The sequence below is a fragment of the Cibotium barometz genome, chromosome 13 (genome assembly GCF_041138505.1).
Source record: "Cibotium barometz isolate CiBa-2024 chromosome 13, ASM4113850v1, whole genome shotgun sequence".
In the NCBI taxonomy this organism is placed as follows: domain Eukaryota; kingdom Viridiplantae; phylum Streptophyta; class Polypodiopsida; order Cyatheales; family Cibotiaceae; genus Cibotium; species Cibotium barometz.
Window position 1 is genome coordinate 45,238,297 of NC_141058.1, and position 23,105 is coordinate 45,261,401.

A 23,105-nucleotide genomic window follows, 5' to 3' on the forward strand; every position below is an offset into this window, starting at 1 on the left:
CAGGGGGAGAGATTGGACATCTTGAGGGGCTGGGGGAGGAATCTTACATCCTACCCCACTTGAAAAATGCGAGATGTCCTCATCTCGTAGGTGGAGTATGATCTCTTTCATCTTCTTCTTCTTCTTCAATCACTTCCAGCGTTACTGCCTTGGAAGGGGATGGCGATTTGGGAACAACTCTCTTTGACTTCTCCTATTCTAAGGCACAGGTCTTGCATTACTTTGGATTGAAACTATAGGTTGGTTAGAGGGTCTACCTCTGGGATTTCCCTGAATTTGGCGGATAGAAACCTGATTACTCTAGAAGGAAGGAGCTGGAGTTTGGAATCTTGATCCCTGGTTTCCCTACTCCGAAAACCTTGATCCAAAAGGAGTTGGGCAATCCATACTGCGATGTCCAAATCCTTGATAGTTATAGCATTTCACTCCCTTGTTCAAGGGTGGAACTTCTGAAGTTAAATTCCAGGGGATTGAGTTTTGGGAAAAGGATATTTCTTCCATTTTAGAACTTCCCCTATCATGGGATTGACCTTGATATCTCTTAGGCGGTGGAAGGTTGGAATCACCTTTTGGAACTAGTAATCTTTTGAAAGGTGATGGTGCTGGCTTTGGTGGGACCTCGACATCAAAGGCCTTGGAGAAATCCTTTGCCGTCCGCACTGCTTCGGCCATGGAAACTGGCTTGGCGTTCTTCACCAAAATATTCAAAGGTTCGTTCAGTCCCTCGAATGAGCCTGGCCATCAGCTGTTCTTCATTCAGCGGTGGTGGTGGCGAGTATTTGAGGAGAGGAGCGAATGCTTAGTGATATACTTCAATAGTTCTGCTCCCCTGGGTTAGCTCTAAGAATTCGTTCATCTTTGTTTCCAAAAAGCCAGGAGGACAGAACCTCGTCCTTAGGTAAATTTTGAGATCATTCCATGTCTGGGTGTTTCGATCCAGACGATTTGTCTCGCAGTGGTTTCTCCATGCCACTCTGGCTGTTTCTACAATCTTCAGCCTTGCAAGAGCCATTTTGCTCTTCTCATTGTACCTGGTGACATCGAAGTATTCTTCCATTGCATCGATCCACTTCTCCACGGCCTCTCCCAAGTTTTCCCCTTCACCCTTGAAAGGTCCAGGCTGTGAGCTACGAAGAGTTGAAGAGTTTTACGAACATCCAGGTCGAGCTCTTCCTCATCGAGTTGGGGGTTATCATTTCTACCACGACGACCTCGATCCATGTTCCTATCAATACGAAAAATCTTGTTAAATTTCCTTTATTTATGATTCAAATCCGACTTTTGATTCATCTGATTCTAGGGTTCTTTAGATAGGTCGGCTCCCCAAAGAATCGTGGGATAAAGATACTCGGATTATCAGATAACAATTCATTCAGAACATATCATTCATATCTTTAACACAATAATGGTCTATTAGACCAAAATTTCCATCTGAACAATCCTCCATTGGGGATTTCAATTTTATAGATTTTTAATTTGTCATCCCTTAACTTGATCCACTACAACAGCAATCTGCTAGCACAATCCACTAATCTCATAGTGATTTGCTGAAGTCATTAACATCATTCTAGCTACGAACATTATCACAGGGACTTGTCCCATTCATCCTCATTGTGGTTTTGCTTAGTTTATTACATTTTGACCAAAAATTCAGGAATCTTCATTTTTCAATCAGAATCCAAATCAACTCCTCAGTTCTCAACCATAATTTAAAATCATATCAACCACATTCAAATTCATCATCTGGATAGTATTAATGCTTATAATTTCAAGTCTTAGATTTAGTCGTATATACTGCCAGTAAAGAGCTGCAGTTATATCCTCGGTATATACGGGTAGTCACGGTCCTTGGAACTATAAGGTAAATACCATCATGTCTAGGCCTCAACCAAGACAGGGATTCCATACAATTGCAGTATTTCCACTTGAACACCCAATTATCAAAATAGGAATTTCATTTTGAATATCAATTTGTATGAGTTGCATCACACAATTCCAACCTTTTACTGCTACTTCATAAATTTATGACATTCTTGGCTTCTCGGTTGATCCACTTTAGCCAAATTGCTCTCATACCAGCTGTAAGATCCCTGATCCCACTGTGCAACGAATTCTGGGGTGCTAGCAGCGGAAGTAGCACTTCTTGCGTAGGGTAGGGTCCCACACTCGGGGCCTCGCCCACGGATATCCAGACAAGAGACTAATCCATCGGTTCTTCCGAAACCGAACTCGGAAAAACTTCCCTTGCCCAGAAAGCACGGGCGATTCCTCTAGGATAACTTTTCTCTAACGTAGTCAAAAGCCTTAACTAACTGAACTAATCTGACCGAACCCGTAAGTCCCATAGTCAGATCAAAGGAAGGATTGCACTTGGATCATAGAGACCAATGCTTTTTTCCTCATGGAGAGGCACAGCCGTTGATTCTTTTCCATAGAATAATTTTTATCCGGGATTTACTTCATCTATCGTACCAACAGAAATTTAGTCTCATTTTAGGGATCCATTAGTCCAGCCTAACCCCATCCAGTCCCATGGGATCCATTAGTCCAGCCTACCCCATCCAGTCCCATAGGTTAGCCAACCACCCAACCACTGTAGTGATGGGATCCAATTAGTCCAGCCTAACCCCATCTAGTCCCATGGGTTAGCCAACCGCCCAACCACTGTAGTGATGGGATCCAATTAGCAATTTGGTTAGGTTTTGTCCCGGGTACTAGGGAAAAGAGTTCCCAGGCCCCTTAGCCGAAAATTCATGCAAACTTAAAACTAGTCACACTACTTACACACCCAATATGAAATTGCCTTTTTCACAGAATCAGCATCTTCTAAAAACTATCTTTTAATGAAACCATTATGTCACTGATCATAATCGTCAAAATATCTGGTTGAATCCTTATTTCCAATCATTCCTTCATCGGTGTACCTATGGCATCATTGGCAACCAGAACGCTCAGCACCTGTCCACTCAGGGGCCTTTTCGATAGTTCCTAGCTCATAGTAACCGGCCATATATTCACATATCAAAATGGAATCTCCGTGAAGATCAGTAAGATCAACCAACCAATCCATATAAAAGAGCCATGGACTCATCTGTTGAGGACCAGCAAGGTCAATCAACCAGATCCATGCCCGAATTCAGAAAACAACACTTACTCCTAGCACCGTATGGTCAGCACCCTCTAGGATCCTTCGCAGTAGGTGACCTAGCGCTTCACTCATAGGCCGCTTCCTTGGTCCCACATCCACCGTAGTGGAAGCTCACCATTTAAATCGAACCGATGCTGGTCAAGACCTCGGCCAACCATGCTACGCGAGACGTCCTCTGTTGACTCTCCGTCAACAGTTGCAACTTTAACAGATAGGTCTCCACGACCTCATTCACAAGACGATCAAAATGCTTTCCCAGCATTCTTGACATAAAACAATAATTTAAAAACAGATTTCACATACAAATACAGTTCCAACAATATTTCCATCTTTTCTTATCACTCCACATCCTTTCACATTATTCCCTATCTTTTCTCATCTTCCCATAATTTTTTTTTCTTCATCAATCCCTATCACATCACATCATTCCCACATCAAATCACATCCAATCGCATCATCCACACATCAATCCACATCATCCATACATCCATTCACATCAATCCACATTATCCACACATCCATTCACATCTTCCATACATCCATCAACATCAATCCACACGTCAATCCACCTCATCCATACATCCATACACATCAATCCACATTATCCACACATCAATCCACATCATCCATACATCCATTCACGTCAATCAACATTATCCACACATCAATCCACATCATCCATACATCCATCCACATCAATCCACATTATCCACACATCAACTCGCATCATCCATACATCCATTCACGTCAATCCACATTGCCCACACATCACCCACATCATCCATACATCCATTCACGTCAATCCACATTAGCCACACATCAATCCACATTCATTTCATAAGTATTCCCATTCTCATCTAATCACATCCTTTTCTATCTCATCACTTATTTTCTCATTTACCCTCATCAGATCTTATCCACTTGCATCTACCCATACATCTCATCACTTCACATACATTAACATCTATCCAGTTTACATCGCATCTTATCACATCCATTTCACATCACATCTCATTCATTCACATCGCGATTCACATGCTAACACATTCATTCACGTCCCTTATCGTTCATTCACATCCCGATTCACATCACATCACATCCATTCACATCCCTTATCATTCATTCACATCCCGATTCACATGCTGTCACATTCATTCACATCCCAATTTACATGCTAACACATTCATTCACATCCTATATCATTCATTTACATCCTGATTCACATGCTATCCATCCTATATCATTCATTTACGTCCTGATTCACATGCTAACACATTCATTCACATCCTATATCATTCATTCACATCCCGATTCACATGCTAACACATTCATTCACATCCTATATCATTCATTTACATCTTGATTCACATGCTATCACATCTCATCTATTCATTCCCATTTATCTGATTCACATCACATATCATCACATCTATTTACCTCTCATTCTCATCACTTCTATTCTCATCACATCCATTCTCTATTCATTCTCATCTATCTGATTCATATGACATCTTATCACATCTATTTATAGAATGTAAGAGAATTCTTATTTTTGATATAAAGATTCTTTACGCATCTATTTATGCATAAGAACAACTTCAGTGTGAAATCACACTTTTATAAAAATCCGTTTATGTATCTATTTATACATAAATTCAATTTTAAGGAGAATAACACTTTCAAAATAAAAATAAATCTTTTATGTATCTTTCTATGCATAAATTCAATTTTAATGAGAATAACTCTTTTGAAATAAAAATAAATTTCTTTATGCATCTTTTTATGCATAAAATCAAAATTATTAAGAATAACTCTTTTGAAATAAAAATAAATTTCTTTATGCATCTTTCTATGCATAAAATCAAAATTGACGAGCATAACTCTTTTGGAATAAAAATAAATTTCTTATGCATAAGACCAAAATTGATGAGAATAACTCTTTTGGAATAAAAATAAATTCTTTATGCATCTTTCTATGCATAAGATCAAAATTGATGAGAATAACACTTTTGGAATAAAAATAAATTCTTTATGCATCTTTCTATGCATAAAATCAAAATTTGATGAGAATAACACTTTTGGAATAAAAATAAATTCTTTATGCATCTTTCTATGCATAAAATCAAAATTTGATGAAAGTAACGCTTTTATAATAAAAAAATTTCTTTTATGCATCTAATTATGCATAAATTTAATTTTAATGAAAGTAACACTTTTATAATAAAAAAATTCTAATATGCATCTATTTATGCATAAAAATTAATTTTGATGAAAGTAACACTTTAATAATCAAAATATTTCCAATATGCATCTTTCTATGCATAGAAAATAATTTTGATAAAAATAACACTTTTATAATAAGAATATTTCTAATATGCATTTTTCTATGCATAGAGTAAAAATAACACTTTTAGAATACACAAGTGGTGGGGATTACTCTTTTTGAAAAGATGAAACTTATTTCACCAAATTTAAGAAAATTTTACCATAACCTCCTTTGTATGGCTGACCATTTTTTAATTTTTTCACTCTAAAATTTACTAGAAATTATCCAAGATGATTTAAATCACTCTAATCTAATCAATTTTCACTCTAATCTAATCTAATCAATTTTCACTTTATTAAGAGTAAACAATATGAAAAGTTTAATTCCATCAATTTGGTTACACATCTAGGATAAAGAAAGGTTGAATTCAATAATGAAGAGAAGGGGGAAAGCCTTTCCAGCAAGGCATAACATCCATTTTCATTTTGAAGAAAGCCAAAATCAGAAAACCATAAAATAGAATAAGAAAAAGTAGAATTTCTAACTTACTCTAGGAGTTTTGTGAGCTTTCCTTTGGCTTGATGGTTTGAGGGATCTACTCTTCTTTTCAACAAGAGTGGCCTCCAATTCTTTTGAAGAGGAAATGGTCAAAAACTAATGAATTATCAATAAATTCACTCTTTTTGGCTCTCTGGGGAGGAGTAGAGTAACAGTGCATAAAACACTATTAAGCTTTTACAAAGGGGGAGGCTTCTATTTATAGGAAAAAGTGAGCCTCTAACCAAGCAAACTGATTCTTGAATTTTCCAGATCAGTTTGGTCACTTTTTGACCATTTTTAGGTCAATTTAGCTTACTTTTTTGTTCTAGTTGAAACAGGAGAAAGGAGAGATGAAATATCTCATTATTTGAGAGTTTAAAACTCTACCACACATGTGAAATAGGCACCTCCTTCATGAGGGGAATTCCCCCACACTGAGGTGTCAAAAATGCATCATTTCCTCTAAATATCTCTTCTTTTTTAACTAATAACCTTGTCCTTAGTCAACTCTTCATCTTATGTGAGTATTTACTCATTTTTGGGGGGATTTTCTTTATTTCTTCAATTTATCTCCTCCCTAAATTTGGATTAATCTAATTCACCCCTTAGAACCTTAATCTAAAATTTTTAGAAAATTTGGACCCTTAGGCTAAGGCCTTTTAAACAGATTATAATTTATTTCTAATGCACCTTCTGAATTTCTTTCTGAATTTCTGTTTCGGGGGAATTTATTTTAATAAGAAGAGATATTTCTCCATCCAAAAATATCTAAAAATTAAATAACCTCTCTCTAAAATATTTTCTCTCTCTAAGCCAAAATAGGTAGAAACAAAGATCTGTTAATATTCTGACAAGGGGAATGATTACAGGGGGAGAGATTGGACATCTTGAAGGGCTGGGGGAGGAATCTTACATCCTACCCCACTTGAAAAACGCGAGATGTCCTCATCTCGTAGGTGGAGTATGATCTCTTTCATCTTCTTCTTCTTCTTCTTCAATCACTTCCAGCGTTACTGCCTTGGAACTGGATGGCCGATTTGGGAACAACTCTCTTTGACTTCTCCTATTCTAAGGCACAGGTCTTGCATTACTTTGGATTGAAACTGTAGGTTGGTTAGAGGGTCTACCTCTGGGATTTCCCTGAATTTAGCGGATTAAAACCTGATTACTCTAGAAGGAAGGAGATGGAGTTTGGAATCTTGATCCTTGATTTCCTTGCCCCGAAAACCTTGATCCAAAATGAGTTGGGCAATCCATACTGCGATGTCCAAATCCTTGACAGTTATAGCATTTCACTCCCTTGTTCAAGGGTGGAACTTCTGAAGTTAAATTCCAGGGGATTGAGTTTTGGGAAAAGGACATTTCTTCCATTCTAGAACTTCCCCTATCATGGGATTGACCTTGATATCTCTTAGGCAGTGGAAGGTTGGAATCACCTTCTGGAACTAGTAATCTTTTGAAAGGTGATGGTGCTGGCTTTGGTGGGACCTTGACATCAAAGGCCTTGGAGAAATCCTTTGCCATCCGCACTGCTTCGGCCATGGAAACTAGCTTGGCGTTCTTCACCAAAATATTCAAAGGTTCATTCAGTCCCCCGAATGAACCTGGGCATCAGCTGTTCTTCATTCAGCGGTGGCGAGTATTTGAGGAGAAGAGCAAACGCTTGGTGATATACTTCAATAGTTCTGCTCCCCTGGGTTAGCTTTAAGAATTCGTTCATCTTTGTTTCCAAAAAGCCAGGAGGACAGAACCTCGTCCTTAAATTTTGAGATCATTCCATGTCTGGGTGTTTCGATCCAGACGGTTTGTCTCGCAGTGGTTTCTCCATGCCACTCTGGCTGTTTCTACAATCTTCAGCCTTGCAAGAGCCATTTTGCTCTTCTCATTGTACCCGGTGACATCGAAGTATTCTTCCATTGCTTCGTCACGGCCTCTCCCAAGTTTTTCCCTTCACCCTTGAAAGGTCCAGGATGTGAGCTATGAAAAGTTTTACGAACATCCAGGTCGAGCTCTTTCTCATCGAGTTGGGGGTTATCATTTCTACCACGACGACCTCGATCCATGTTCCTATCAATATGAAAAATCTTGTTAAGTTTATTTATGATTCAAATCCGATTTTTGATTCATCTGATTCTGGGGTTCTTTAGATAGGTCAGCTCCCCACAAAATCGTGGGATAAAGATACTCGGATTATCAGATAACAATTCATTCAGAACATATCATTCATATCTTTAACACAATAATGGTCTATTAGACCAAAATTTCCATCTGAACAGTCCTCCATGGGGGATTTCAATTTTACAGATTTTTAATTTGTCATTCCTTAACTTGATCCATTGGGTCAAGAGTTAACAGCAGTAATCTACTAGCACAATCCACTAATCTCATAGTGATTTGCTGAAGTCATTAACGTCATTCTAGCTACAAACATTATCACAGGGACTCGTCCCATTCATCCTCATTGTGGTTTTGCTTAGTTTATTACATTTTAACCAAAAATTCAGGAATCTTCATTTTTCAATCAGAATCCAAATTGACTCCTCAGTTCTTAACCATAATTTAAAATCATATCAACCACATTCGAATTCATCATCTGGATAGTATTAATCCTTATAATTTCTAGTCTTAGATTTACTCGTATATACTACCAGTAAAAGAGCTGCAGTTATACCCTCAGTATATACGGGTAGTCACGGTCCTTGGAACTATAAGGTAAATACCATCATGTCTAGGCCTTAAGCAAGTCAGGGATTCCATACAATTGCAGTATTTCCATCTGAAGACCCAATTATCAAATTAGGAATTTCATTTTGAATATCGATTTGTATGAGTTGCATCACACAATTCCAACCTTTTACTGCTACTTCATAAATTTATGACATTCTTGGCTTCTCGGTTGATCCATTTTAGCCAAATTACTCTGATACCAGCTGTAAGATCCATGACCCCACTGCGCAACGAATTCTGGGGTGCTAGCAGCGGAAGTAGAACTTCTTGCGCGAAGCAGAGTCCCACACCTCGGGGCCTCACCCACGGATATCCAGACAAGAGACTAATCCATCGGTTCTTCCAGAACCGAACTCGGAAAAACTTCCCTTGCCTAGAAAGCACGGGCGATTCCTCCAGGATAACTTTTCTCTAACATAGTCAAAAGCCTTAACTAGCTGAACTGATCTGATCGAACCCGTAAGTCCCATAGTCAGATCAAAGGAAGGATTGCACTTGGATCATAGAGACCAACTCTTTTTTCCTCATTGAGAGGCACAGTCGTTGATTCTTTTCCATAGAACAATTTTTATCCGAGATTTACTTCATCTATCATACTAACAGAAATTTAGTCTCATTTTAGGGATCCATTAGTCCAGCCTAGCCCCATCTAGTCCCATGGGATCCATTAGTCTAGCCTAACCCCATCTAGTCCCATGGGTTAGCCAACCACTGTAGTGATGGGATCCAATTAGTCCAGCCTAACCCCATCCATTCCCATGGGTTAGCCAACCGCCCAACCACTGTAATGATGGGATCCAATTAGGAATTTGGTTAGGTTTTGTCCCGGGTACCAGGAAAAAGAGTTCCCAGGCCCCTTAGCCGGAAATTCATGCAAACTTAAAACTAGTCACACCACTTACACACCCAATATGAAATTGCCTTTTTCATAGAATCAGCATCTTCTAAAAATAATCTTTTAATGAAACCATTGTGTCACTGATCATAATCATCAAAATATCCAGTTGAATCCTTATTTCTAATCATTCCTTCATCGGTGTATCGATGGCATTATTTGCAACCAGAACGCTCAGCACCTATCCACTCAGGGGCCTTTTCGATAGTTTCTAGCTCATAGTAACCGACAATATATTCATATATCAAAATGGAATCTCCGTTGAAGATTAGCAAGATCAACCAACCGATCCATATAAAAGAGCCATGGACTCATCCGTTGAGGACCAGCAAGGTCAATCAACCAGATCCCTGCCCGAATTCAGAAAACAACTCTTACTCCTTGTTCTAATATCTTCCACGACGCACGTGTGGGTATCGTCGGGGCGACCCAGAGCCCGAGCACCGTATGGTCAGCACCCTCTAGGATCCTTCGCAGACAACAGGTGACCTAGCGCTTCACTCATAGGCCGCTTCCTTGGTCCCTCATCCACCGTAGCAGAAGCTCACCATTTAAATCGAACCGAGGCTAGTCAAGACCTCGGCCAACCTTGCTACGCGAGATGTCCTCCGTTGACTCTTCGTCTCATCAGCAGTTGCAACTTTAACAGATAGGTCTCCACGACCTCATTCACAAGACGGTCAAAATGCTTTCCCAGCATTCTTAACATAAAACAGTAATTTAAAAACAGGTTTCACATACAAATACAGTTCCAACAATATTTTCATCTTTTTTTCATCACTCCACATCCTTTCACATTAGTCCCCATCTTTTCTCATCTTCCCACAAAATTTTTTTCTTCATCGATCCCTATCACATCACATCATTCCCACATCAAATCACATCCAATCGCATCATCCACACATCCATCCACATCAATCCACATGTCAATCCACATCATCCATACATCCATCCACATCAATCTACATTATCCACACATCAATCCACATCATCCATACATCCATTCACGTCAATCCACATTATCCACATATCAATCCACATCATCCATACATCCATCCACATAAATCCACATTATCCACACATTAACCCACATCATCCAACATCCATTCACGTCAATCCACATTAGCCACACATCAATCCACATTCATCCAACATCCATTCACGTCAATCCACATTAGCCACACATCAATCCACATTCATTTCATAAGTATTTCCATTCTCATCTAATCACATCTTTTTCTATCTCATCACTTATTTTCTCATTTACCCTTATCAGATCTTATCCACTTGCATCTACCCATACATCTCATCACTTCACATACATTAACATCTATCCAGTTTACATCTCATCTAATCACATCTTTTTCTATCTCATCACTTATTTTCTCATTTACCCTCATCAGATCTTATCCACTTGCATCTACCCATACATCTCATCACTTCACATACATTAACATCTATCCAGTTTACATCGCATCTTATCACATCCATTTCACATCACATCTCATTCATTCACATCGCGATTCACATGCTAACACATTCATTCATGTCCCTTATCGTTCATTCACATCCCGATTCACATCACATCACATCCATTCACATCCCTTATCATTCATTCATATCTCGATTCACATGCTATCACATTCATTCACATCCTATATCATTCATTCAAATCCCAATTCACATGCTAACACATTCATTCACATCCTATATCATTCATTTACATCCTGATTCACATGCTATCCATCCTATATCATTCATTTACGTCCTGATTCACATGCTAACACATTCATTCACATCCTATATCATTCATTCACATCCCGATTCACATGCTAACACATTCATTCACATCCTATATCATTCATTTACATCTTGATTCACATGCTATCACATCTCATCTATTCATTCCCATTTATCTGATTCACATCACATATCATCACATCTATTTACCTCTCATTCTCATCACTTCTATTCTCATCTATCTGATTCATATGACATCTTATCACATCTATTTATAGAATGTAAGAGAATTCTTATTTTTGATATAAAGATTCTTTACGCATCTATTTATGCATAAGCACAACTTTAGTGGAAAATAATACTTTTATAAAAATCCATTTATCTATTTATACATAAATTCAATTTTAAGGAGAATAACACTTTCAAAATAAAAATAAATCTTTTATGCATCTTTCTATGCATAAATTCAATTTTAATGAGAATAACTCTTTTGAAATAAAAATAAATTTCTTTATACATCTTTCTATGCATAAAATCAAAATTATTGAGAATAACTCTTTTGGAATAAAAATAAATTTCTTTATGCATCTTTCTATGCATAAGATCAAAATTGACGAGAATAACTTTTTTGGAATAAAAATAAATTCTTTATGCATCATAAGATCAAAATTGATGAGATTAACACTTTTGGAATAAAAATAAATTCTTTATGCATCTTTCTATGCATAAAATCAAAATTTGATGAGAATAACACTTTTGGAATAAAAATAAATTCTTTATGCATCTTTCTATGCATAAAATCAAAATTTGATGAAAGTAACGCTTTTATAATAAAAAAATTCCTTTATGCATCTAATTATGCATAAATTTAATTTTAATGAAAGTAACACTTTTATAATAAAAAAATTTCTTTTATGCATCTATTTATGCATAAAAATCAATTTTGATGAAAGTAACACTTTTATAATCAAAATATTCCCAATATGCATCCTTTCTATGCATAGAAAATAATTTTAATGAAAATAATATTTTTATAATAAGAATATTTTTAATATGCATTTTTCTATGCATAGAGTAAAAATAACACTTTTAGAATACACAAGTGGTGGGGATTACTCTTTTTGAAAAGATAAAACTTATGTCACCAAATTTAAGAAAATTTTGCCATAACCTCCTTTGTATGGCTGACCATTTTTTAATTTTTTCACTCTAAAATTTACTAGAAATTATCCAAGATGATTTATATCATTCTAATCTAATCAATTTTCACTTTATTAAGAGTAAACAATATGAAAAGTTTAATTCCATCAATTTGATTACACATCTAGAATAAAGAAAGGCTGAATTCAATAATGAAGAGAAGGGGGAAAGCCTTTCCAGCAAGGCATAACATCCATAAATAACATCGTGCGTACTACCATCATCATGCAAGATTGTGATTTCCTTATCTTGAATTTTTTTCTTAATTTTAAGTAAAGTATGTAGTGAAAAATAATGAGGATCATCTGCAACTACATAACCCAACTACCAATAGAGATGGTGATAGGAATCCGCCTCTTTGATTATCCATATCAAAGCTATTGTATGCTATAAATAGCTCTAACATAGGAGCAGGGACACCTAGGACATGTGGTTCCCATTGAAGTAAACACAAGCGTAAACGCAGACGAAAGAAGAGATAACCTTTAAAACGCAAGAAGATGGAAGAAGAGAGAACTTAAAAAACGTGCGAACCTCTGAGAGGGAAATCCATTCATTAAATGAGCTGAAAAATTCAAAGAATTTTTAGAGGAAAAAACTACCTTTATTAAATGAGTTGACAACACTCTAGTTTTCATGTGCATTAATGAATTGTCAATATAAAGCGTGGTCCAAGTATTTTGTAAATACAATTCATTTTCTCTATTAATAATATATTCATATAAAGAATATATGAAAAACATAAACATCTAATTATCAAAAGCTCCATTAACGTAGGCTCTCTTCCTATTGGTCCAAACCCTTTCTCTCTCTAGAGAAAAAAGGCTCGAAATTGAGTCCGATTCTCCCCTAATGATCCATGTTCCCATGTTATTTGTGTGTGGACCCATCTACTTAATTTTTGTGAACACATTTTCTTAATTGAATATTTGGTCATTAGACTTTCTAATCTTGAAATTAGAGTTTGTAATCCATTTGCTTAGGTGAATATTTGGTCATTAAGCTCTCTAACCTTGAAATTTGAGCCTCTAATCTTGAAATAAGAATATGTTATAATCTCTAATCTTGGAAATATAGAGGAAAGTCATGAGTGCCAATTTATTTATCTTAGGTGGGGAAAGGTGCCCATACATAGCAGAGTATGTTCATGAAAATGAAGCTTCCTTTGCCTTTGAATTCGTGGCACATTCTTTTTCCTCATATCATGTTTTATAGGCTCTTTTCCCCACCCTCCAATCCCCTCTTACCTTTCCAAATTCCCTCCAAACTCTCTGACCCACTGTCGCCATCATCGTTCAATGCTCCCTACCTTCTTTGACCTCCTAGTCCACCAATTCCCTTGTGTAATCACATTGTGCATGGCCACCCTAGGCTATGTGACACTCACGTCACTCATGTCTCTCCCTTTCCCAGGGTGAGTAGAAATTTCTCTAGAGTGGGATCTTCTCTTTCCCGATGCCTTTGAATTCGTGGCACATTCTTTTTCCTCATATCATGTTTTATAGACTCTTCTCCCCACCCTCCAATTTCCTCTAACCTTTTCCAAATTCCCTCCAAACTCTCTGACCCATTGTTGCCATCTTTGTTCAATGCTCTCTACCTTCTTTGACCTCCTTGTCCACCGATTCCCTTGTGTAATCACATTGTGCATGGCCACCCTAGGCTATGTGACACTCACGATACTCATATGTCTCTTCTTCTGGAGAAGTGAGACTCAGCCTTGGTTGACTTGGTACCCATGATAAAGGCAACCTAGGAACACTTAAGAGTGGATGCATCTAGCTATGGAGGTTGGAGCATGGCTTGCTAATTCAACTTGGAAGTATTGGGAGAATCGAAGCACCAAGTATGTGGAAAGGTCTAAAGCCTATGAAGCCGAGTTAGACCACTTGGCAGCATGTGAGAGGGAGAGGTCCAGGCACAAACTGCCAAGTTGAACCAAAGATCTTGTGGACAAAGGCACGGAAGTGGAGAATTCACCAGAGATTGAAACTCACGAGGAGGAAGTTTCCAAGGATATCGGAGAGCTTCTAGGATCAGGGGGGGGGGACTGTTTCCTTAAGCAAGGAATGTAGACCAGTGGAAGATCCCGAGGAGGTGCTGATGTGGTGGAAGAGTCAAAGTAAGTACAATGGTATGCTTTTATTATATTTGAAAGAAATAAATAAAATAAACATTCAAAAGTTATATTATAAAAGATTAGAAAGTTATATGCAAAGAGCCAAAGTGTAATTGCATGTAAGACATTTATTCTTTAATGTCATAAGCTTAAACAAGAAGTGGAAGGTTCAAAGACCAATGAACCAAACACTAGTTATTGGAAGAGTTAAAGTAAGTACACTGCTATGCTTTTATTATATTTGAAAGAAATAAACATTCAAAAGTTATATGCAAAGAGCCAAAGTGTAATTGCATGTAAGATATTTCTTCTTTATTGTCATAAGCTTAAATAAGAAGTGGAAGGTTCAAATACCAATGAACCAATATAGGCATTATTTAACAACTGTTAGAATAGCAGTTAAATTACTATTCATGTTGATAGCATTGTTGCCAGCTCTTAAAATAGCTGTTAAATTACTATTCATATTGATCTATAATCAACATGAAATTCGCAATAAATTTCATTCTACCAACACACACCTCATACTAGCAAACTATGCAAAACCATTTTGTAAAATTAATAAAATCAATCTCACAAAATTAAACCTAAACACGAAATAATTACATATAAAAGTTACAAAATAATTATCATTTCAAAGCAGCAATACATATAAAAATTATAAAATAAATATCAATCATATGAAAGTTACAAAATAATTATCAATATTTCATCGAATGTATATGTTCAAGTCAAGAGCTAACCTTAGCCTTATTAAAGCATGTGTTGTTGGATCTTGCCTTCAAGCTGCAAACTGTAACTTCTCTATGTGGCTGTGCTAGCTCATCCGTTGCGTCCTTACTCCGTTGTCATACTACCAGAATTCTCCTTTAGGACCAATAAGATTAATCCAAATGTAGGGAGGAGATAAATTGAAAAATAAAAGAAAATCTCTCAAAAATGAGTAAATACTCACATAAGATGAAGAGTTGACTAAGGACAAGGTTTATTAGTTAAAAAAGAAGAGATATTTAGAGAAAATGATGTATTTTTGACACCTCAGTGTGTGGGAAATATCCCTCATGAAGAAGGCACCTATTACACATGTGTCGATGAGTTTTAAACTCGTAAATAATGAGATATTTTCATCTCTCCTCTCTCTTGTTTAAACTAGATCCAAAAAGTAAGCTAAACTGACCTAAAAATGGTCAAAAAGTAACCAAACTGATCTGAAAAATTCTAGAATCAGTTTGCTTGGTTAGAGGCTCACTTTTTCCTATAAATAGAAACCTCCCCCTAAAGCTTAATGGTGTTTATGCACTGTTACTCTGCTTCTGGTCCTGAGCCATTTAACATTGAATTTCTTGATAATTCAATTGTTTTTTGGCCTAATCCTCTCCAAGTGAATTTGGTGGCCACTCTTGCTGCAAACAAGAGTAGAACCCTCAATCCCTCAAGCCAAAGAAAAGATTACAAGCTCCATGTAAGCTTAATTCTTACTTATTGTGAATTTTTAAATCTATAATTTTTTCAAATTTTATACTTTGTAAATGTTAAATTAAAATCTGATGCTATGCCTTGATGGAAAGACCACCCCCTTCTCTTCTTTACAATTCAGCCCTTCTCAATCCTAGAAAGTTTAATTAAAAGATTGATTAAACTCTTTTCATTATTTACTCTCTTTAATTTTAAAAAATAGAGTAGATTAGAGATATTAAAATTCAAATTGGATTAATTTAAGTCATGAATTGAATGATAAAATTGAGAAATGATGAGTCATACAAAAGAGATTATGGTAAAATTTTCTTAAATTTTGTGGAACTAAAGTTAACATTAGGTTATTCTAAAAGAGTAATTCCCTTCGTTTATGGATTCTAAAAGATTTATTTTTATTTCAAAAGTATCATTCTCATTAAAATTGAATTTATGCATAAAAAGATGCATAAATTTTTTTTTTCAAAAGTGTCATTCTCATTAAAATTGAATTTATGCATGGAAGATGCATAAAAAATTAAATTTTATTTCAAAAGTGTCATTCTCATTAAAATTAAATTTATGCATAAGAAGATGCATAAAAGATTTATTTTTATTTCAAAAGTGTCATTCTCATTAAAATTGAATTTATGCATAAAAAGATACAAAAAAATTTATTTTTATTTCAAAAGTGTCATTCTCATTAAAATTAAATTTATGCATAAAAAGATGCATAAAAGATTTATTTTCATTTCAAAAGAGTTATTCTCATTAAAATTGAATTTATACATAAGAAGATGCATAAAAGATTTAATTTTATTTCAAAAGTGTTATTTTTCTTAAAATTGAATTATGCATAAATAGATGCGTAAAGAATCTCCATATCAAAAATTAGAATCCTCTTAAATTCTATGTTTAAATTCTGTGAATAGAAGTGATGAGAATATAAGACGAATAGATGTGTCGTGGCTTCGATTGATTACCTACTTAGGCTTGACCTTTAGCTAGATGCAAAAGTATTGCCACATGCAAGACCTATGTTCCTAGGCTGCCCTTATCATGGGTACCAAGTCAACCAAGGTCAAGTCTCACTTCTCGAGAAAATCCGTCGTGGCTTGGATTGATTGCCTACCTAAGCTTGACCTTTAGCTAGATGCAAAACTATTGCCACATACAAGACAAAGTAAGGAATCCTAACACATGCACAAAGTTGGGATACAAAAGCACAACCCTAATTTGGCTGCCTATGCAAAAATGCAAACCTTGAATCAGCTTACAACTTTGCACACTAAAACTAGAGTTGAAAACAATGTTCCAAATGTTGATTTGATCCAAAATATGTAAAGCCTGATTTTTAATACCCCTAATTTAACATGCACAAGTGTACTAAGGATTGACTTAGGCTCTAGTACAAATGTAACATGCTAACTATTAATTGATCATTAATACTAAGCTAATGACATTGAGAAGGTAGAGAGAAGGGAAAAAGAGAGTCTCTTTACCTAACCTACTCCTACTATATACTATTAAACGACTGAGTAATTACAATGATTATAGATCATAAATCAAATTCAACTCTTGCATGCTATGCATAAACCATCCTTCTCAATGCGTCAAATTCAACTCTCAACACCCTCTGTTGCCCTAGGTCTTGGCTCTATAACATGAATGCTTACAAATGACCCTTGGCCTTTGCATACTTACAAATGACCCTTGACCTACCTTTATATAGGGATTGTGATAACAAGTTGTATTCTAATCGGCCAACCCTTTTTGAGCCATTAAAAATCATTTAAAATGTTATAAAATGTGTTCATATTGTGCCCAATAATTGTCCCAACCTTTGGCACTTATTTGGCTGTCAAGACTGCTCCAAAGTACCCATATATGGCCTCTAACTTTGCCCTTCAGGCAATTGCAAGGAATAATCATGTCTAATGGCACCAGAGTAAGGTGTGCACAAAAAGTGTGCAGAAATGGGTAGTTGGAAGCACATCCCAAGCCTCCTTTCACAACACTCTTAAAGCACATTCGGATATAAAATAAAGTAAAGAAAAAGTTGTTTGAGGTCCATTGACGATGCATTGAACATCACCTAAAAAGCATTCAACCAACAACCCCATGGTCAAAATTCCACTTCAACGCGTCAAACAATCACACATAATTCCCCACTCATCTCATTCTTGCAACACTTGCTAAACACATGCCCTGAGACAAAAACGCCATTACTACAAAAAAACAAATAAAATCCCAAGGAAATCTCGGCTTTCGAGAGTATCTCTTTCCAGCTAAGAAACCTTTAATTTCGAAGGCAGACCAAAGATTGCATATCTCAAATTCCAAAAACTATAGCAACTAGTGGGTGATTTTAAAAACCAAAATGCTCTTTTGGGTGGGGAAGCTTAAACCTAAAGATATTCTTTAATTGAAAATAGCATTGAATTCTATAGTCCACAGCAACCTGTAGTTCAAAATTTTAGTGAACCAAGAATGCAATTGCCTTTCATTGCTAATGATGAACAGGGTCAGTCATACCTCTGTATTGCAACAACACATGCAGAACTGTTTGCTCTTAATGCCCAAGCCTCATAATCGATGATTCGGTATAATGAATATTAATCGAAGTCATAAAATCGCACCAGTTAGTAAGACGGCACAGAGATATGCCTACTCTTCAAGGCCAGGCTCACTGAACTCTTGAGGCTCTCTTAATTTGTGACTGTGAAGGCCTTCTTTGAGAATTGAACACTTTCTTTCTGACCGGACCTCGAGGCTCTCTTTGAACAACCCGTATGTCTGTTTGTGCCAATGACTCCCCTAATAAAAGGGCAATCTCAGCCGCCATCTGCTCTGCTTGCTCTTTCTGAGGGAAATATTCTTCAGGAAAATGCTGGCTTAACCATAGGTAAAGCGATAAGACTTGATGCCTAGCTTCGAGATCCATGAGCTGCAAAACACTCCTAGCAGATCCCATGGGTGCCGCCGTAGCCAGATGTACCGGAAGTTTCTTGCTGTAAGCAAGAGCAAAACTAAGCAATGCACCAATGACTTTTCGATCTCTGCTGTTTACAGGTGCCAAAATGAAGGACATTTTTTCCTCCAATGTCAAGCCCTTAACCTTGTCAATGATGCTTGCAACCTTCTTAAGGTTGTCATTACGGCATAGAAAAAAGGAACCATCCACCTGGCAGGTCTCTGCGAAACGATCAAGAAGCTTTGAGAATGTAGCTTCTGGCAGCTGTGTTGCAAAGAGCTCCATCTGCTCATACATGGGAAAGAGGCCTGCACTGTGAGCCTCCACAAATGGTTCTTGCATGCACTGGACAAAATAAGGAATGTCCCGAGAGTAAAAAGTAGTTGCTGTCCCAAATTGATAAAGGGTTCCCTTTCGACCCGCTCTTCCAGCTATCTGCTTCACCTGTGATGCTGACACTTTCATTAGCATTTCACCATTATACTTATCAAGAGTGTGAAAGACAACTCTTCGGATGTTTAGATTAAGGCCCATACCCACTGCATCCGTGGCAACCAATACATCATACCCACTATTCGGATCATTGAAAAGCTTAGCTTGATGTGTTCTGGTTTCAGGAGGCAAACCCCCATAAATTACACAGCAACGATTCGTAGTAGCAAGTTCCACAGCTCTCTTTATGCTGAAAATTTCCCTGCGTGAGAATGATACGATGCAATCTCCTGGCTGTATACTTCTGTATTTTCCTTCCAATGACTGCTGATCTATTGATAAAGGCTCAAAGCGTTCATAATGAAACTCTTCCATTTCATCCCCAGTGATGGCGCACATATCTCTAACCAGACTAAGTGCACTAGGATCCCCGCACACATGAATCTCATTGGCTTGCACACCAAGGAATGCACGTGTCCAAGCCCAGCCTCTAAATTCATCGGTTAACATCTGAATCTCATCAATTACTGCCACTTCCCAAGTTTTCTGTGTTGAAACCATTTCTACAGTGCTAGCAACATGATTGGCAAAGGGAACTTCTTTCTTCTCTTGACCCGTGGTAAGACTGCAATACACACCGTCAGCATTGACGCTGTCAAACACCTCCATGGCAAGAAGACGGAGAGGCCCACAGTAGATACCAGATGACGCATCCTTAAATCTCTGGATTGCATTGTAGGTTTTACCACTGTTTGTTGGACCTGAATGGTAGAAGATTTTACGCTTCATCGCACGCGCAAACGGGAACCAAGTGTGCGGTTTGGTTAGATCGGCCTTTTCTACTAATGCTTTGTATCTTGCAATTTCTGTAGGAAACTCCCTGCTAGAAAACTCTGAAAATAGTGGAAAGAGAAACTGGTCCCCATCAGCTGTTGGCCCGAGCTCTAACAAGTGCATCCTTATATCTGGTGTGCACCTGGAAAAGAAAAACTTCCGGAAGCGAGAAACAGCCACAGGAAAGACCACTGAGCTAACATAACAACGAAATGAAGCTTGTTCCAGTGCCCATCCAGCCTCCAGAAAATGCCTGAAGACCTGTGCCATGGCATCCCTTTCATGTTTTGCCATGCCTGATGGCTTTGAGGCTAGCAGAGCCTGAAACACTTGCTCAGAAACAGAGAGATCAAGTTTTGTTGAAGGGTCCTCCACTTCAGGACTTGCTTCACCAACTGCAATTTTCTTTGATTCACCATGATGCTGTCTTCCGTCTTTCATTGATTCACCCTGATGCTGCCCTTGATCATTTATGCCAGTATTATGCATGGAGGATGCTTGGGTAGAATCAAGCATATTGTCCCCCTCCAAAAGATGACTGCAAGCTGACCTAGCACATGCCGCTTCATTAATGTTGTCATTGATGTCTGTCAATGCACTTGAAGTCGTATCTTGAACCCTGCGAAGTTGACAGGGAGCATCCTCCAATGCTGACTCAGCTTCTGCCAAACCATCTGAGACTACCTTGCACCTCTTGCCATGATGTGTCAAAGATGAGCTCTTGTCTTCGTTCCTCTTCGGTTTCCCAGAATCTCTCGTCCATTTGGCTCGCCGGCGTCTGATGGGACTGCCAGGATCTTCAATTCTTCCAGTGGTAGAGTCCACAGCTGTATCATGTGAACCATGCTGATGGTGGCTGCAAGTGTCTATAGCGGATGCCTCATCATATGGGGATATGTGATCCGAGCAAACCTCAACACTAAACAATTTGTGATGGAAAAGGCGGGGGCTGAACTCTCCGGTTCTGATGTAGAAATCATCCAGTAAACCCCCTCTTTGGTAAAAGTCACCAAGATCCGAGGGTTTCTTGTCTGCAAGGACAAGCGTAGGGCTCTTGTTGCATGCAAAGGCAGACTGAAAGATGGACCTTCTCCTGCTAAGAGACAGAAGAAGACTTCTTCTACTCATGCTTAAACCTTCAAATTAGCCTTCTTCTCATAATCAAAATGACCCAAACTGATGGATTTCCCATGTGCTTGCGCATGCCACACACTGGCTCTGTGCAAAAAACACACAGTAAAACTGCCAAAAAACCATATTCAGATTCCTCTGTGTGACTAAAACGGGGGGAAACCTTAATTCAGCTTCCTGTAAGAGTGAACCCTATCCTCTTTGTGAAGAAAAAAGCATTGAAACAGAAACCCTAATATAAAAAAAGACAGCGATGCAATGCCACTAGCAGGTTCTGCGATAGCATGGGAAAAACACCAAAATTGCCGAGAGAACACATCCAGGGAGAGGTGGATTAAGGCATACCTGGATTGTGAAGCAAATCACATGGCAATGGAGTGAAGAGGTGATCAGCGGCGTTCACCATAGCTTTGGCTCTCTACCGAAGAGGCACCCTCGAATGGTACCCTACTACGTGCTCGAATCAAACAATTTAATTGCTGCATTACTTGAAATAAAAAATATCTCCACATTTAGAATGACTTAAATCTCCATACACATTTTCTAATAGCAATGACTAGATTTCTTATGTATTTGAAGGTCATACAGGGAGAAACAAAGAGGAGAAAGGTGCCCATTTTTTGTGAAAAGAAAAAATCTCATAATTTGATTCTCGTGTTTATTGATCTCTTGTTGTGCAACCGTCTCATTAAGATCTATATTTCTTCCAAAAATCCTAGCCCTGTTATTATGAAAAAGTTGATGAAATGGAAGCTAAAGTGTTTCAATTAGAATGCTTGCATAGTTCTGCATGCCTGTACCAACTTTTTCAACTCTAAGTAAGCTTGTTGAAGAATTATCTTGCTAACCCTAATCATAGCTAAGTTAAATTGTTTATGGGGTAGAGGATTAGTTCTTAGAGCTTACCTTGATTTACCCTTGTAAACGTGAAGCAAAGCAACCAGCCTCTATGTTTTAACCTTTTTTAATTTAGAGGAACTTATGTTCTGATCAAGAGAAAGCGTATGTGCATGGACCAATCCAAATAGGGGGTATGTCCATACTGAATTAATTTAGAGAGTGCATAGGTTGTAGTGCCCATAGCCAATCAAACACAGTTCAAGAACCCTCATCTAGGTGACATATTGGATGTTCTCTATTGCTAACAAGCCTTAGAATCACTAAGAAGTTCAAATAATGAATGTAAACTTGCTTGTGATTGCCCAAAAAAATCACTCATAGACCCATAGCTTAGAGTATCGGATATCTCCATCACTTCGATCACGAAATGTACATTTTCATCAACAAATCTAACCACTAGGCTTGCCCTAGTAATGGCAAAGTCTACTAACAGACAGCTCTTTTTAATGCCTATCATAAACAGGACTTCGGAGAGAGTGATTGTTCCACCATTAGTGAGAACAACCTTACCAACTCCTTTTACTAGATATGAGGAGTTTTTTGCACATGTTATTGTGCCTCCTTGTTGTGAGGAGCAAACTCAAGTGAGGAAACTAAATCATAATAAGAAGTAATGTGCTTGCTAGCACCACTATCAAAGTACACCAGACATGCTGGTCTGTCTCATTGACACATCATGGACATAAGGATCATAACTACAATGCACAATGAATGCCCAATCATCCTATAGTTTGATGACTCCTTCTT

General features: G+C 37.5%; 1 protein-coding gene across 1 annotated transcript; it reads right to left on the bottom strand.

Moving 5' to 3' along the window:
- Positions 1-18,400: 18,400 nt before the first annotated feature.
- Positions 18,401-21,968, bottom strand: LOC147632732 (DExH-box ATP-dependent RNA helicase DExH18, mitochondrial-like). Its single transcript, XM_086807569.1, has 2 exons — positions 21,804-21,968; positions 18,401-21,569 (listed from the first exon to the last, which is right to left on the bottom strand). The coding sequence occupies exon 2, from the start codon at positions 21,453-21,455 to the stop codon at positions 18,774-18,776; it is 2,682 nt and encodes an 893-aa protein (XP_086663695.1). The 5' UTR covers positions 21,456-21,569; positions 21,804-21,968; the 3' UTR covers positions 18,401-18,773.
- Positions 21,969-23,105: the final 1,137 nt, after the last annotated feature.